Genomic DNA, 18,666 nt, shown 5'->3' with positions numbered 1-18,666 from the left:
ACAGTCACTTAGCCAGACAGCCTGAAAAGGCCTGGGGAAAACCCTGAAGACACATGCATTGATGAATGATCTAGTCAAGCTTCTATGTTAGGTTCATGAATGCTTGTGGTAACATGCTTAGACCAGCCCTCCACCATGGCAATTCCTAAAAAGGTAGCAGAGAAGTCGGTGAGTGAACAGGCTAATTGTCCAGCAGTTCACCAGCACACATGTAACCAATCATTTTAGATCTGAAAATAAAGCCATTTTATGTGTGGTCTTGTGGGATCACTAAAATCTGCTGATGTTGAGGGTAAAAGATGGTGAATTTCAAATCACTTGTGTCCATCTTGTGGACCTCTTTAACACACCTATGCTCCATTTGTTCTGGTAGCACGCTGCCAGACCTAAAGTAGGTGTTCCTGGACATATTATTATTATTATTATTATTATTATTATTATTATTATTAATATTATTATTATTATTATTATTATTTGTTTATTTAGCAGACGCCTTTATCCAAGGCGACTTACAGAGACTAGGGTGTGTGAACTATGCATTAGCTGCAGTCACTTACAATTACGTCTCACCCGAAAGACGGAGCACAAGGAGGTTAAGTGACTTGCTCAGGGTCACACAATGAGTCAGTGGCTGAGGTGAGATTTGAACCGGGGACCTCCTGGTTACAAGCCCTTTTCTTTAACCACTGGACCACAGAGCCTCCTTTATTGCATCACCCTAGGCAGATTCACTTCCGCTACTTCTTGGACTGATCCAAAGCAGTGATCCATCTGGTAGTTGCAATATTTTGATGACTCATATTGTTCAGTGTTTGTTATAGTGTCAAAGTGTAGTTTGATAGTATGTTGCCTGTTAAGTTAATAAGACATTTATTTTTTTATGATTTTATTTCCATAGGCATCTGTGTCAAGATCAGTCCCAATGCCATTATCAAACATTCCAGTGCCAAAGTCCACCATTTCCCGTGTACCAAGCAGCATGGAGGGAATAAATCATGAATTGGAGAAAGTGTTTATTAAAGATAATGAAGAGAAGGAAGAATTGAAGGTATGTTGTCTATATGCATCTCCTTTGTTAAAATGCTCTGTTTTATTGTTCAGTTGATAAAAATACAGTTGGTTCGGTTTTCAGGATCATTTCCGAGTGTCTTTTTTTCACGTCATATATATATATAATATATATATATATATATATAATATAATATTATATTGCAGCAGTGGCTGGTTAACATATTGGATTCACACTGAGGAGGTTATGTTCAAGGACACATAATGGTGCTTATCATTGAGTAAGAGCTTTTTAATGTAATTTTACACAGTCTTCCTATTTTCAAAAGAGAGAAGGTTGTAAGGTTACGTTATGGCAAAAGAAAAACAAAACCAACCTGTTATTTCTCAATATTGCCCCTAGCTTTATTTGATTAAAAGTAAACTCAGAAGTTTAGGTAATCTTGTGTAGAGTTGTTGCTGACTCCCTGGGACGGCGTGTGTTATAGACTGAATTGGCCAGGAGCACGCTCACTTTTTCCTATGGGGGGGTGGGAGGAAACGACCTCCTAAAAAGTAATATTACTTTTCTATGTTTTGAAAATAGATACGTAACTTGGTAATGGATTCTTTTGCGTATGTTAAGTCCTGCCAACACAAAGAAAATGACCATTTTTGAAAATAACGCAGTAAGGGGTAGATGTACTAAAGTGTCGCGTGTATCGTAATCATTGCAAACCACATGCAAACCAGTCGGAAATGTACTAAACAAACGCAAAACTGTTGCATAATTTTAACGAATGCTTTGCAGCCGCAGTTCTTATTTGCACTTTAGTGTACAATGCAGCAGCATGATTTATTTTGTGTTACTAGTAGGCTAAAGTACAAAAAAAGTGGGCTAGGTATGCATTGGATTTTACTACTGTACTGTATACTGTATAGGCCTACTGTACAGATTTATATTTTTATATAATGTAATGTGTAGCCTACCCAAAACACATTAGTGTTATTTCAGCGCAATGATTTATATTTAAAATACATTGAGAACTGTAAATGTACACTACCGGTCAAAAGTTTTAGAACACCCCCATTTTTCCAAAGCAACCTACAAGTGCAACACATTTGTGGGAACTTCTGCAACAGTGTTGGGAAGAACTTTCCGAACAATATTTGATTTCCATTGTAGAAAGAATGCCACGAGTGTGTTCGGCTGTTATATCTGCAAAAGGTGGCTACTTTGAGTCAAAAATGTAGATTAAATTTTGTTAAACAAAACGATTCTGTGATTTCTTTATCTCCAATTGTTTATTTGTTCTATGCTTTAATTTCAAGTACATGGAGACATTAAACTGCGTAAATTTCAATAAAAACTGGAAAAATGGAGGTGTTCTAAAACTTTTGACCGGTAGTGTATGTGTGTGCAATCTTATTCTATTGTTTTTAAACCCGACACCTCCTTATGTCGGACAGACATGTCCGGTTTAGCGAGGGGCTGCTGTATGATTATGAAAAGCTTTTTGGGGGTGAAGGTTGGGGCCCCACTATAGAATCTGATGGGATTAAACTGCCTTTCATTTTTTATATATATAACAGTATTAAAATAGGTCAAATGAAGATGGAACAGAATGCATTGTACAGGTGACGTTTACATTTAACAAAAACAATGTTATTTTGATTCTTGCATCCTTGCATGTATAGACGTTTTCCTTCGGGCACCCTCTGCTGCAGCAAACCACAAATCAACTGACGCTATTTTATTTGAAAAAATGTCACACAACTCTCGCTAGAGATCTCACTAAGATGACAAATTTTTTCTTTGTACATATGACAAAATGTGCACTTTGCGAATTGTTGTAACGAAAATGCAAATTGCTGTATTTTTGCGACTGGCCCATCTTAGTACATCTACCCCTAAGTCTACTAAGACAATGATTACTATAGTAAATCTGAGCGTGTTCAAATCCATGGCCATGAGAACAAAAAAAAAGATCTAAGAGACCGCAGTTCATTTTTATTTATTTTCTTCCTTTCCAGATGCTTGTTTTTTTTTCACTTTGACTAAAACAAAATTATTCATACTACGTAACAACCACCAACCATGTGTTTGTGACAGCAGTTTGCACTTTTGTTAGGGATTGTACATTTTCAGTTTTACAGGATATGTTGTGGTGCTCAAATTCTTTCCATTTTAAATCTTAAAGCATTAAGCTGCTAATCTTGTAAAATCAGCAAAAAGGCACGACACTAGAGATGCCTGCAGGTCATTGTGTGGTAAGGCATGAGAACCAGATGCCTTAAAGTAGGTACTGTATTTTTTTTAAAAATTGTGACGTTGACATCTGTCATTGTCTGGAATATCAATATCACCTATCATGTGCTGTCAATGGAAATTGAACAGCCTCAATGAACTCATTGCAAAGGTTGCTCTTAAACCTGACAGTGTGATGAACAGCATAATAAAGGGCAGCAAATGGCTTTTTCTTAGGCCGACACTTCAGTCATTTTCAAATTATTCAGACTTCATACTCATCAAATGAGGAAATTGGTTTTGTGCCATTATTATTCACTGCAAATCTGTTATTTGCTTTTTGAAAACTTAACAGCTGCATCTGGATTTTCCAAATAACCCAACACGACCTCCCATTTCCCACATGTACAGCACGACATACTATATTTATTTATCTACGTATTTCATGATTTATTTTAATGACAAACAGAATGTATACAACTAAAAGCAAATTTGACAAAACAGGATTAATGTGTGGTATGTGTGTGTGTGCTTGTTTTGAAGGCTTTAGACTTTCAGTTTGAGCTCGTGAAAAGGAAGCTGTTGAGGATATGAATGCATTTTGATATTTCAAAGATTGCATAAATAAACATAAGAAGAGTACCCCATTTCTCCTACCTTGTGGTTTTACACTGCACAGGCACAATGGCCATCTTGCCAGTTTCCTTTTTTGAATAAAATCACCTTAAATTTATGGCCAGCCACCTGGGGATAATCATATACATCTGACATCTGCATTGCATGTTTACCTTGTGTAGAGTAAGTGGAGGAGATTTAAGATCACTTAATTTGCTTACCCACACCATAGCTAATCTGATAAACCATCTTAACTATATTTAAGCCTGTTGTACACTAGGTAGAGATGTATGTAATGTTACTTCTTTGGGGTATGATATATTTAACTCACCTGAAGCCGCCAATAAGAATCATCCTTGCTTTAACATTTATCTTACTAATGTGACTTCAGAACCATGATTGGGTTATCGTCTTTATAGATTGGCTACTTTCATCATATTCCCACACTGAATGAATTTGGGGCAGTGAGCAAACCATATTAACCAGAACTTTCTGATATGGTGATTTATTTTTGTTCTGTTTTCAGTCCCTGGAGGTCCCTGATGGCCGGCGAGCTCCGTTCCCTCCTCACTACCGTAGCAGCAGCACCCGCAGCATCGACACACAGACGCCCTCCGTCCCGGAGAGGAGCAGCAGCTGCAGCAGCCATTCACCAGGCATATCCCCCTTCTGCCCTCCTGGATCTCAGGATGGAAGCCCCTGCTCGGCAGAGGACCTTCTGCATGACAGGGATAAAGGTGAGAAGGAGTCATGTACACTGCAGTGTGGAGGCCATCCTACTGAGCCACCTGCTAGGGTATCTGCTATGCAAGCCTAAATATCACAGTGCTGGGTTTTTCACATTTCAATACTCTTTCAATATTTAAACAAATAATCTTTCATTTTGAATTAGTTTGGAAAACAAAAAGTATAATTCCTACCATATTACCATATAATTCATACCAATATTTTATTAGTGCTGGGACGAACACAGGATTTTTATGTTTGGATGTTTAAATATTCGTTTGTTTTGAAACAGTAATAAAAGCCATTATATTGCTCAGAACGCAGGCAAAGACAGCAGGGGCAGGGGGGCGTGGCCCCTGTGTGTGCCTTTATTTTACAGCAAGACGTTACAATAAGTAACATGTTAAAGTAGAAAAATATCATAGGAGTAAAGAATACGTTGTGTAGGCCTTACTTTACCCCTGTGAATTAACTACGAAACAAAGCATGCCAAATAGCAGTTCAAGTTAAACGTTGTTTTGTTTATTCCCGAAATAAATAGTAAATAAAGTACTATAAATCACCACATTTTATTTTATTTATTTATTTTTTTTTTTTTCATTCCTTGCCATTGCCTTTTCTTCACAGTAAACAGTGGCCATAGACATGTTTATTGTGCCGTTTTGTAGCTGAACAAGGAAACAAAAAATGAAATTTAACTTTAAACACTTCACTTAAAACAAACGTGGAAATGGCGTTGTACAGTGAAGGGGAAAAAACTCACCGTTTTGGTTCTTATTTATTACATTCCACATAACAAAGTCGCAACAAAAAATATATAATATATGCAATCTATATAAAAATCAGTACACAACATTTACAGCAAGTTTGGCACTGTTTAAGTGAGGCATTTCAGAATGACGTCCTTGCCTTTTTTCTGTCCCATAAGATTCTGGCACGCTCTAAAGCAGCGCAATGGTTTTTGAAGCAGATGGCATTTCCATAGAGATCGCTATGCGTGCACACGCATAATCTGGTTTGGTTACTTTTTGCTGTCTAAAACTTTTAAAAAGAGGCTCAAGAGCTCCTGTGTCGATCCGGTTTTTAAAAAAATGTTTTTTTAAAATATATTAATCTCACATATCACACAGAGCTCTTTTTCATTTGCCATGTTTGAAACTGTCACGCAACTTCTGGTAATTTCTAGCGAATATGAACAAATAATATTCAGATTTGTATCCCAGCACTAAATATTATTGCAATGAACCAGTACCCCATTGAAATGCCTATGAAATAGAGGACAGGAACACTTTCAGTACAGTCAAATGTGCTTATTTCAGTCATCATTTATGCATTGATTTTCTTTGCATGACATCTTTGATATATTAATTTATAGATGATGTCGTTTTGCCACTGAATACATTTCAAGCTGTGTTTGTTTGAATATTCCAATGTTTGCCCAAGCACTAAAATATCAAGACTTTCATCTGAGGGAGGCTGAATCTCATAAACAAGGGTCATCTGACTTAAATATCTTTCTCTTGTTAACTGCATGAGAAGTTGGAGATTACCTGTATTGTAGTCCAGCATAAATGGATTTTCAGTTATTTTGCATGTTTTGTAACTAGATCACTGAAATATAGGTTGGAGCTACAGATGACATCATAGTTAAAATGTTTAAATCAATCAAACAGTTCAGGAAGATGTTGGAGGAGATGTATCAGTACCAGGTAATTTAATCACAACACTTTTTGTGGACTTAAATGGAGGCAATTGAATTCAGGACCTTCTACACTCTGGTGATTGAATTGGAGGGTATTCAGAATAGTAATGGTTTGAAGTAATCCATGTGATGTGAATTGCTGATTCGTTCAGACAGATCCCGTACCAAACTACAGCGCAGAGGTTTGGCTAATACAGATTTGATATTATACATTAGTACCCCCTGCAAAAAACCTATCACTGCTAGTCAAAAAGAGAAAGGAGTAAATATGTTTACAGATCATTGTGCTGAACTCCTCGCTGGGTCCAGTAATGGGGCTTCAATAGGATTTCTTCTCACTTGTAACAAAGTTCTGTTTCCTCTCTAAGCAGTTGTCTGTTCTCACTTGTTTTCTGGTTGTCAGCCGATTCCTTAATGTACACCTTCTTGCTTTCACGTGTGAATAAAAGTGTGCAAATTATAATCAGCATTCATATCAGATCGTGACCTCCAGACAGTCCAGTAGGGGCTTGTTTCAGGTGAGAAAAGGTCAATGGCTGTTCTTCACATGCAATAAGAGATACATTATCTTGAAGAAACAGCAAAAGGAAATTCAACTAGACCTACTGTGTGTATGTGTGTGTATATATATATATATATATATATATATATATATAAATTATGAAAAAAACTGTATATAAATATACAGTGGTACTGTATATATATATATCAATTATGAAAAAAACCTAGTTTCCAGCAAGTGTACTCAAACTTTTGACTGGTACTGTATGTTTCTTTAGATTTAATTACCAGGGATTTATCGAGAGGCAGACATTTGTTACTTTTTCATGCTTATCCTGGCTGCTGTACAGATTATGGAGTCACTGTCTTCGGCTCTGTAATCAAATCCACAACACTGCTGGCAATAACCTTTTAAAGCGCTCACTTAGTGTAATCACGGGGATTATTCTCCATTTTCACTTGCTGTTTAAACAAAGAGAGGAACAGTCTGCTCTTCCAATATATGCCATGACCATGTCACTGATTGCCCTGTTTAATCCCTAACACATGGGCCTCAGCAATTCCAGCAGGATAATGCACTTTTTGTTTATCAACTGTTATTGGGCTTATACTCCATGAGCTCTTAGGGCTTTAAGAGAAACTTTTATTCTCTATCGTTATTTGAGAAAGCCCATCGCATTCAGTACGTTTGAGTGCCTTGCATGAATGATTTACCAGTAGATTTTCAAATGCGAACTGGACGAGGTAGGTGCTGGAAATTGAGGCTCAGGATGTCTGGGAGGCCTGTTGTTTCACACTACTTAATGAAAATAGTTTCATATTTTGTAATCTTGTATTTGATGAAGCCACAACACTTCCAGTTCTAGATATAAAAATATAAAAATCTAGATCTCCAAGACATGATGGTCCACAGAAATAGGAGTAATAATATTAGTTAATTTCCGCAAAAAATAAATCAAGCTTGTCTCGTTACCTTTTCCCTGTTCTTTTTTCAAAGCCAGAGTACACTTCAGTTCAGTTGTAACCGCTAATGTGAACTGTTCTTTATTGTATTTGCAGTCAGCACGACACACTGGCAAACCGGAAACACTGGCAAACCGGAAACACTGGCAACTGCTTTTTCCCTTGAACACATGCGTGCATGCGCACAATCAGGATTTATTAGCTTGAGTACAGATCTTAAAGGCATAACAGAGATCCCGACATGTTGATTTATTTGAGGATGCAACATCGACAATGGATAATTGCAAAGAATATGACATGGTTTATTTAAATTTCCAGAAAGCTTTTGACAAAGTCCCACTTAAAAGATGAATTCTCAAACTGAACGCAGTAGGGATTCAATGAAATGCATGCATATGTATTAGGGAGTGGTAAACATGTAGAAAACAGAAAGTACTGATTAGAGGAGAAACCTCAAAATGGAGCAAGGTAACCAGTGGAGTACCACAGGGATCAGTATTTGGTCCTCTGCTATTCCTAATCTACATTAATGATTTAGATTCTGGTATAGTAAGCAAACTTGTTAAATTTGCAGACGACACAAAAATAGGAGTGGCAAACACTGGTGCAGCAGCAAAGCTAATTCAAAATGATCTAGACAGCATTCAGAACTGGGCAGACACATGGCAAATTACATTTAATACAGAAAAGTGTAAGATACTGCACGCAGGCAATAAAAATGTGCATTATAAATACCATATGGGAGATACTGAAATTGAAGAAGGAATCTATGAAAAAAAACAAGGAGTGTTTATGTTGACTCAGAAATGACTTCATCTAGACAATGTGGGGAAGCTATAAAAAAGGCCAACAAGATGCTCGGATATATTGTGAGAAGTGTTGAATTTAAATCAAGGGAAGTAATGTTAAAACTTTACAATGCATTAGTAAGATCTCACCTAGAATGTTGTGTTCAGTTCTGGTCACCTCATTACAAAAAGGATTTTGCTGCTCTAGAAAGAGTGCAAAGAAGAGCAACCAGAATTATCCCGGGTTTAAAAGGCATGCCGTATGCAGACGGGCTAAAATAATTGAATCTGTTCAGTCTTGAAAAAAGACGACTACGCGGCGATCTGATTCAAACATTCAAAATCCTAAAAGTTATAGACAATGTCGACCCAGGGGACTTTTTTTACCTGAAAAAAGAAACAAGGACCAGGGGTCACAAATGGAGATTAGATAAAGGGGCATTCAGAAAAGAACATAGGAGGCACTTTTTTTACACAGAGAATTGTGAGGGTCTGGAACCAACTCCCCAGTAATATTGTTGAAGCTGACACTCTGGGATCCTTCAAGAAGCTGCTTGATGAGATTCTGGGATCAATAAGCTACTAACAACCAAACAAGCAAGATGGGCTGAATGGCCTCCTCTCGTTCGTAAACTTTCTTGTGTTCTTATGTTCTTATTTGGTACCATTTCCATTTTTGGGTCTCCTATCTTTCTGTTTTGAATTCTCTGTTCTATTCATGTTTAATTATCTATTTTGCATTTTATTATTTATTTTAAACTGGTTTGTTTTTACTGTTTTAGATTTATTTTGATTATATTTTTTAATTATGCCAAAGTATTCAGATTTTCTTCTGGTTTCATTGTCTTTAAATACAATAACTGAGAAAAAATATTTTTTAATTGTTGTATAAAAGATTAATTGGATCATTGATCAGAAGCAAAGATATTAAAAAAATAAAATTAATGTACACAAAAAGTTTAAATGATTAAAAAACATTTATTTCAGGGCTTTTCGGGCAAAAGAGTAGAATGTTTATTCCAAGAGGCGCCAAAGTTTTGAAGATAAACTCACGTTCTCTTTGCTTCCGAGTATAATTTGTACTAAAACACTGACTGATTCCACAGATGGTGGTGTCTTCAGCAGTGTGATTATTGCTGTTGAAATGTCGGGCTACTGGAAATGTCAAGGTATTGATTCGAATGCTTTGTAAATGTTCCACAAAACGATCTGCTAAACGTCTTTTAGTTTCCCCAATTTGCATTTTGTGCAAATGATGCAGTGCACTACTCCTTCAGAAGTACATGTAAAGGGCTGGTGGATGTGGAGTGATGATTCTGATCTCAGTTTGGGAGTTAATATATTTGCATGTCGTACATGGTGGTCTGTTGCATGGGACTGTGCCTTTTAAAGGTTCTGCAGAGGAGTGAATTTCACTGTGGACCACGTATTCTTTTAGATTCTTGTCTCTTCTATAGGACATTAGTGGAGGATTTGTAGGTGCTGTAGATAGGTCTTGCTGTAGAATTTTTCAATTTCTTTGCACACTTTTATGTTTCCTTTTTTTTTTTTTTGAACCGCTGAAGAGGGCTTTTGCCCGAAACGTCCTGAAAACAAAATATTTTTTAATCTTTTAAACCTTTTGTGTACATTTTTTAAAAACCTTTTCTTTCATATGCCTTCAATTTTGTACACTGCAGTTTTATTTATTTATTTTTTTAATATATTGTAGCGTTTTCAGGTAGCGCCCTTATGGAATCAGACGGATGCAGTGATTGTAGAAAATGGGGAATACAGCCCGTATTTATTTAGAATAGAAGGACAGAGGGGGGAAAGAGCACAGGGTAGGCAGACAGATGGGGGGGGGGGGGAATCGAGACACACACACACGGAATTGCAGCCGCAGCTACTTGGGGCTCGTCTCTCGGACTCCCGTCCGGCCTTCCTTCTTCCTTACTTAGTCACTCCCTTAGCCCAAAGTAGCCACCCGTCTTCTCCCTCTCTTCCTCACTTCCCTCAGAAATGTCCCAAGGGGGAGAATCGCACCACGGTGGACATGGGCCTGTGTCACGGCCGGTAGCAGTAATCGTAAATGCTGGGTGGTTCTCTCTCTGTGTCACTTTAATGCTACTCGTCGGTTTGCCTGTCGACTCCTTCTCCCCGTCGCATCACTCCTGCAGCTCTTCTATATTGGCCCGCCCCCTCTTGCTTCTCAAGATCCAGTTGGATGAGACCTGGTAGCCTTTGCCCTCCGCCCAATCAGCACTCTCACTATCTGTCCATCACAGAGGTCCACTGAGAATCTTAAAGGGGCCCGCCACCCCTCGAGATTGTTACTATATATATATATATATATATATATATATATATATATATATATATATATATATATATATACAGTGCCTTGCATAGGTATTCACCCCCCTTGGACTTTTCCCCATTTTGTAGTGTTACAACCTGGAATTAAAATGGATTTAATTAGGATTTTTTTGTCACTGATCTACACAAAATAGTCCATAATGTCGATGTGGGGAAAAAAATCTACATATTTTTCAAAATGATTTACAAATAAAAAACTGAAAAGTCTTGATTGCATAAGTATTCACCCCCTTTGCTATGACACCCCTAAATAAGCTATGGTGCAACCAACTGCCTTCAGAAGTCACATAATTAGTTGAATAGAATCCACCTGTGTGCAATTAAAGTGTCAGATGATCTCAGATTAAATACACCTGTTTCTGGAAGGCCCCAGAGTTTGCTAGAGAGCATATCTAAACAAACAGCATCATGAAGACCAAGGAGCTATCAAAACAAGTCCAGGATAAAGTTCTGGAGAAGCACCAATCAGGGTTGGGTTATAAAAAAATATCCCAAACTTTGAACATCCCCTGGAGCACCGTTAAATCCATTATTAAAAAATGGAAAGAATATGGCACAACCGCGATTCTGCCTAGAGAAGGCTGTCCACCAAAACTCAGTGACCATGTAAGGAGGGCATTAGTCAGAGAAGCAACCAAAAGGCCAATGGTAACTCTGAAGGAGCTGGAGAGATCCACAGCTGAGATGGGAGAAACTGTCCATGGGACAACTATAACCCGGACGCTCCACAAAGCTGGGCTTTATGGAAGAGTGGCGAGAAGAAAGCCATTGCTGAAAAAAACCCATATCAAATCCTGTTTGGATTTTGCCAAAAGGCATGTGGGAGACACAGCAAACTGTGGAAAAAGGTTCTCTGGTCTGATGAGACCAAGACTTTTTGGCCTTAGCGCAAAACGCTATGTGTGGCGCAAAGCCAACACTGCTCATCACCCTGAGAACACCATCCCCACGGTGAAGCATGGTGGTGGCAGCATCATGTTATGGGGATGCTTTTCATCGGCAGGGACTGGGAAACTAGTCAGGATTGAGGGCAAGATGGATGGAGCCAAATACAGGGAAATTCTAGATGAAAACCTGTTTCAGTCTGCAAGAGACCTAGGACTGGGGCGGAGGTTCACCTTCCAGCAGGACAATGACCCTAAACACACAGCCAAAGCTACACTGGAGTGGTTTAAAAACAAGAGCCTGAATGTCTTAGAATGGCCCAATCAACGCCCAGACCTCAATCCGATTGAGAATCTGTGGCAAGACTTGGTGCTGATGTGCAAAGCTGGTAGAGACTTAACCAAAAAGAAGGTGCTTCTACCAAGTATTGACTCAGGGGTGTGAATACTTATGCAACCAACAATGTCTTTTTTTTTGTTTAATTAACTTTTGTGTCACAATAAAAAATATTTTGCACCTTCAAAGTGTTAAGTATGTTGTGTAAATCAAATGGTAAAAATCCCAATTAAATCCATTCTAATTCCAGGTTGTAACACTACAAAATGTGGAAAAGTCCAAGGGGGGTAAATACTTATGCAAGGCACTGTATGTGTGTGTATATATATATATATATGTTATGATACGATAACCATTTTAGCGGTCTTTTATCCGTAATCAGTAAAATAACAGTAAAGGAAGAGAGAAAACGTGGTGAAACAAAAGGTCCTCCCTAGATGACAGAATTAAAGTTATTAAACTTGTAAAGACAGTAAGTGCCAGAAAAACTGCTAAAAAAAATTGGAAATAGAAAGACGCAGTTACAGCATTTTGAAACGGAAAGGGCTTGAAGTTTTAGGTTTTTATTTTTGTTCACGAGACCATGGTTGGAGCCGATTCAATATCTAAATTAAACTGTTAATTGCTAAACAAAGGCGCTTCTTTTTACCTTGATGTCCTGATTGACTTGCTGATTCTGTTTCACCTTCTTCATTATTCGAACACAAGAGCAAGCGATGACATTAATCACTTCCCCCAGATGCTACTTTAACTTGCATTTCGTTCTCGCACTTGACTGGGAACTAGGTGCTTCCAATGTGTCCTTTTCGTGTTGTGTTGTTCTTTCCCACTAACATAACAGAATGTTGTCATAATTAGGATGTGGTGGTGTGATGGGGTGCTAGCTCGCCCCTATAAATTTGTGTTTTGTTATTGTTGTTATTTTTACTGTTTTTATTATGTTTTTGTGATTCTTGGTTTGTTTTGGATTGGCAGGGAGGGGGTTAAATTCCTCCCTGTAAAGTGCATGTGAGAATGTGGCTGGAGCCTTAAGTGTTTAATTGTTAATTATTAGTTAATTGGGCTCCAGCCACAGACTATAAAAGACAGCTGAAACCCTTTGTTAGGGAGAAGAGTTTTGGGGTGAGTTTGTTTTTTGGTGTGCTGTGCTGTTTAGTTTTTGAGAAAGAAACTGTAGTGAAGGCGAATGCCCAGCCTATATTTCTGTATTTTGTTTAAACCTTTTGTTTGGGCCCTTGTGCCTATTTATTTGATTATTTTTGTTTAATAAAGATCATTATTTTGCCCCTTCCACTGTCTCTGAGCCTCAAACCTCTGTCATCCTGCCACAGGTGGCTTAAGACTTAAAGGCAAACCGTTAAAATGAAAATAAACACCAAAACATTCAAGACATACTTATAAGAGTAAGAAAACAATGTGTGCGGTAATCGAAAAATATCTTATGCTTATGCTGGCGTTGGTTTCAGGATGCAATTAATCAACATGTACCTTAAAGGCAGACACAGGCATTGAAATTTGCAAAGGATTTTAAACATTGTGTGTGACCTGAGACAGGCAAACATTCATTACGTTCATAAAATAATTTATTTTGTAAATGCATTATCTAAATGAATGTTATTAAATTACATACTTCCTTTTGTTCATATTACATCTTCTGGCTTTTACAGTGTATGTAAGACATACATAATTACAGGAAAGCATGTCGGAGACAAATAGAAAATTCCTAAGTTATGGGCCCTCTTTTAAGAGTCCACCTGTGTTAAGAGGCCACTATTAGACTGTCCCTTGAGTGGTCTCTTAATACAGGGTTTACTGTATATATAAACAAACAAAAACTAAAAAGTAATATTAAAGGTGCACAAAGTACAACATAAATACAAAAGTATTCAGGACGTTCCTTCATCAGCTAACATGCCAAAGTCCAGTGAATTGTTTATTTTTAAGAATTAATTTCAAATAAAGCCAAGTGGGGCTTCATGGTAGAATGTTCATTACAAAAGGTTCTGCAGTGCCAAGTTTGAAAATCAGCTTATTCTGCTTTCTTGTTGTTTTTTTCCATAACATTTATAAATTCCACAGACAGTGACATCATCAATAGAATGTCCATCAGTATTAAAATGTATAGCTACAGGTGACAAGGTAGATTTGCAAAAAATGCAACTTGCTATATATTGGAGAGACTAAAAGACATTTAGCAGATCGCTTTGTAGAACACCTCAGAAGCATTAAGATCCAATCCACCTTGTCACCTGTAGCTATACATTTTAATACTGATGGACATTCTATTGATTTATATCACTGCCTGTGGAATTTACAAATGAAAGAACACACGCTACCGTGAAGCCCCACTTGGCTTTATTTTAAATTAATTCTTTAAAACAAACTCATTAGACACAGTGGTTGTTATTAATCTGCACAGAGCATAGGTTTAGATCACCAGGCTTTGTGCATTCTACAGAAGTGATCCCACATTGACAGCATCAAAGCTGATCACTGCCTTTCTGTGAAGAGAATTGTTACGGTCTTTATTAGCAAACATTTAAGAAGGTTGATTAAAAGAGCAAAATATCAAAGCTGCAACAGGTTCACAAAAAGCCATTGGATCAGTACTAGTGAAAGTAATCAGCACAGATGCTGCCTGCTCTGCAGATTTAAATATGGATGTCTCTATCAAGCAAGAACCGTGACCGGAGAGGAGTCTAGTAATTCTCAAAACCACAATTCCTTACCAGTATTTTTAAATACGCTGTCTGCTTGCTAACAACAAAATACATCATTTATTGTGTCACTACAGTCTTGAAGGTTTGTCTTCGGTAATCTATTTGGTTTTTAGAAACTACATGTGACTTCTCCCCCAGATGTAAGGTAAATGTCATAATGTAATGTTTGGCAGTACTCCCTTATTTGTTAGAGTAGTTATTTATTAAAACATGATTTTTTACAAACATGTCCAGTATACATGTGCATATACTTTTCTGGGTAACACTTTAGTTTAGGGATCCTTTATAAGTGGTTAGAAACAATAGCAAAAACAAAACAATGGCAAAAGTGTATAATAACTGTATTGCAAAAACAAAGCAACCCCATACAATTGGTAAAACAGACAGACAGACACACAGGCATAGAAAGACAAACAGACCTGAAAAGACATACTTACTATATACGTTATACGCGATTATTAACAATAGTGCAAAAAACAATGACAAAAATGTATAATAATACTTGTATTATTTCTAATCACATTCTATAATTGTTAATAGCATAATTAATAACATGTTTATAATCACTTATATCGATTCCCTAAACTAAAGTGTTACCCTTTTTTGTATTTATTTTTTTTCCCCATCATGAGCCAGCTGAAGTTAGTGGACGCAATTCAATTTCAGCACAATTTAATAAATATTTAAATGATTAAAACATTCAATAAATAACTCATGAGGTAAATGTGGAATCTAGTCCATTGTTTCATGCTGTGGGAGGAAGGTACATTAGACAGAACCAGCTGCATTTGATTTAATGGACTTGCATCCTAGCAGAGAGCTGTGAAGTAATATAAGGGTATCCTAGAATAGATAGGAGCAGGTACTCGTATGCACAGCCGGGTGTAAACATTTTAGAAATGGAGACAATTTGAGAGCCAATGAATAAATACTTTTAAAATGTAAATATATTTTGGTATACTACATTTATGAATACAAAATAAGCCTTGCAGTATCACTCAGTCATATACTGTAATATAACTCTTAAGTTAAACCTTAAATGACAAGCATTCAGAAATATTACACAATGCTGTAACTGCTGTAGAGGGAGTTTTGTTTCAAGATATCCTAAAAAAGGGAAGATGTTATAAAAAATGATTTAAAAGAAACAACAACTGTGCTATGAAAAAATGATACAAAAAGGTCTAAGTCAAACAATGCACAATAGGGGCTGACATACCCCCCATTTTTTTATGTAACAGGCACTACTACTACTAATGATGTACTTGACTTGGTCATTTTAATCCCCTTACTTTCCAGACCCTGGGTACTCACCTACAACAGGACCTGGCCATGCTTCAGTAATAGCCTTGGATTAAAACATACAGTATATGCCTTTTTCTTTTATGTGTTTTTTACTTATTACTTATCCTACAATAACATGTTCTGTATGTTTCTCTGTTGTGTTTCTGCATAGATTAATTACCATGATTTATTCCATAGAAAAGATTTTCGTGGTAGAAGCAGTATAAAAGTAGACTTAAAAAAAAAACAGTATCCCTGAAGCTGAACTTTGATCCTGTGTTTTATGTTGCTGTTAATCCCAACTGTCCCACATCTCACTCGCCAATTTAGAAAATGTGGTGCAAATTCTGGCAATGTGGTAAATCGGTGCAAGGCAAAACGCGTTATGATAATTATTTCTAATATTTATCAACTATGTAATTTATGGTGAACACCTATGTGGCTTTTCTGCAGCTGCCAATTTGCTTTCAAACTGCTTCTAACTGCTCTTCACTTTTAACCCTTTGCAGTCCATTTATTAAGTGCGTGTCAGGCACGTCAGTTCTAATTAATTTTCACACGCGCAGTTAATTTTAGGCGTGCTGTTTAAAATGTATTTTTTTCTACAGTCAAACAGGTTTAAATGGCCCTGCATATCAACAAAGCACTCACTAGGCATCTCCAGCCCCGCCCCACCCTTTCGTTCGCTATAGCTTTCACCTATGTAAGAAATAAATAATAATAAAAATAATAGTCGTACATACCGATCAATCATCTCCGGATCACTCGTTTTATCACCAAACTCCTCAATAATGCGATCCAAGTCATTATTTTATTACTATAACATCTGAAAAAAGCTCTGCAAATGTCCATGATAGTCTCTGTGCGCTGGCGCACTCAGCCAGCTTGTTTACTATGACCGCCCCGTTATCTGATACCAGGGCCATGTATGACTATTCATGAGATACGCCTTTTTTTTTTTCGACTTGTCTCGGCTCCTGTCGCTCCCACTTAGCAATTGAATGGTTTTCTCTGCTTTTTCCGGAGAAAAAACGACTAGAAACCCATTTTTTGCGTTGCTATAATGATGTCGGACCCAGTCCGACAAAGGACCTGAGAGGAATAATTGCAATGTCGGACCCAGTCCGACAATGGACCGCAAAGGGTTAAACAATGCACTTCTCACACGATGTCTGCAACAAATCGCTTACACGCTGTAGTCTGTGAAGGTGTAACATCCAATTATAAGGAGTGTCTTGTCCTCGTTTATGAAGGTTGGCCGTGCATGAGGGAATCTAGTCAGGAAATAATCCGTACGGATCTTCACCATGAGGTTAAACCCACCACTTGTTCTCCGAGTCTGTTTTGTCTCAGACTGGGCTAATATTGTGTGTTTTTTGTTGTAGTTCATACATTGATTTGGCTGATGTGTTTTATAAATTCAACCCTTACTGGTTTTTCCATGGTAAGGATGGTAAGACATTGCAAAGCACATAGGTCTCTGTTTTCCCTGAGAATAAACAAAAGTGGGTACTGAATGGATTACTCCCAATTTAACCCATTTCAAGAACTAAAGGGACCAAGTAGTCCTAGAAGGTGATCGACTCCAAATTAGAAGGGCTGACTTAATGATCAGCTGGTCTTCCTATCAAGCTGATTAGATGGAGGGAGATTACTCTACAATAATGTCAGAACGTCATTTGAAATTGGAATGTAATTCAGATAAGGCAGTTGATGGTCGTAAGACTGTCCTGTACCACAAAGTCATTGATAAATCCCTCCTTTTACATTTTCAGACAGTGGAAGTAGTTCACCTTTGCCTAAGTTTGCCTCCTCTCCCAAACCCAACAACAGTTACATGTTCAAACGAGAGCCCCCAGAGGGATGTGAGAGAGTCAAGGTCTTTGAGGAAATTTCGTAAGTAATACTTTTTATGTTGGCTGATTTCTGCAAACAGTAGACAGTACTCCTTTTTTGTTGAGAAAGACATAGCAATTCTAAGAAATATATCCCATCTGATAAAATGTTCACAAAAACTGGTGATACTCAATATACAGTTAGGCTGTTTTTAACTAGAACCGTTAGTCATAATAAAGAAATACATGCATACATTTCAGTAAGTTAGTTTTGCAGTGTGTGTGTCTACTGGTGTAGCTGTGCTGGACCTACGGTTTATATATTTATAGATATCCATTGGTAAATCCTATCTTTTGCTATGAATGTGATTTGCTATTGGGAAAATGTGATCTTGGAGTACTCAGTGTGATCTGTAATCACTACTTACAACTTGGAAAATCAAATCTGTACTTCCAGAAATGTTCACTCGACTCCAGTTTTCAAATACCATTTGAAAGAAATCATCTCACCAAGAATAATGGTTACCAAGAGTTACAATATATGCTTACGTATGTAAACACTAACATAATACAGCTGTTTCTCAAATAATGTTGTAATTGGAGATTGGCCTGAAGTGTCTTAAGTATTGTCTTTATCAGATAACAAGACAAGGAGGTACAATCACATATATAGTGGTGGAATCTGTGATGGGTTTGGTTTGGCATTTACATTTTCCAA

The 18,666-nt window shown here is 37.3% G+C and overlaps 1 protein-coding gene across 6 annotated transcripts in view; it reads left to right on the top strand.

Annotated features, from left to right (window-relative positions):
* The window catches only part of LOC117400288 (glucocorticoid-induced transcript 1 protein-like), an 80,239-nt gene that overhangs the window by 58,652 nt on the left and 2,921 nt on the right, over window positions 1-18,666 (top strand). For all 6 annotated transcript variants that reach the window (XM_034000021.3, XM_034000020.3, XM_034000019.3 and 3 more), the window contains 3 exons: window positions 899-1,048; window positions 4,377-4,587; window positions 17,889-18,009. In XM_034000021.3, the coding sequence (XP_033855912.1) occupies window positions 899-1,048; window positions 4,377-4,587; window positions 17,889-18,009 (482 nt within the window). The remainder of the gene's footprint in view (window positions 1-898; window positions 1,049-4,376; window positions 4,588-17,888; window positions 18,010-18,666) is intronic.

The sequence above is a fragment of the Acipenser ruthenus genome, chromosome 4 (assembly GCF_902713425.1).
Source record: "Acipenser ruthenus chromosome 4, fAciRut3.2 maternal haplotype, whole genome shotgun sequence".
NCBI lineage: Eukaryota > Metazoa > Chordata > Actinopteri > Acipenseriformes > Acipenseridae > Acipenser > Acipenser ruthenus.
Note: the sequence above shows the minus strand (reverse complement) of the source record. Positions and strands in the feature narration are given on the sequence as shown.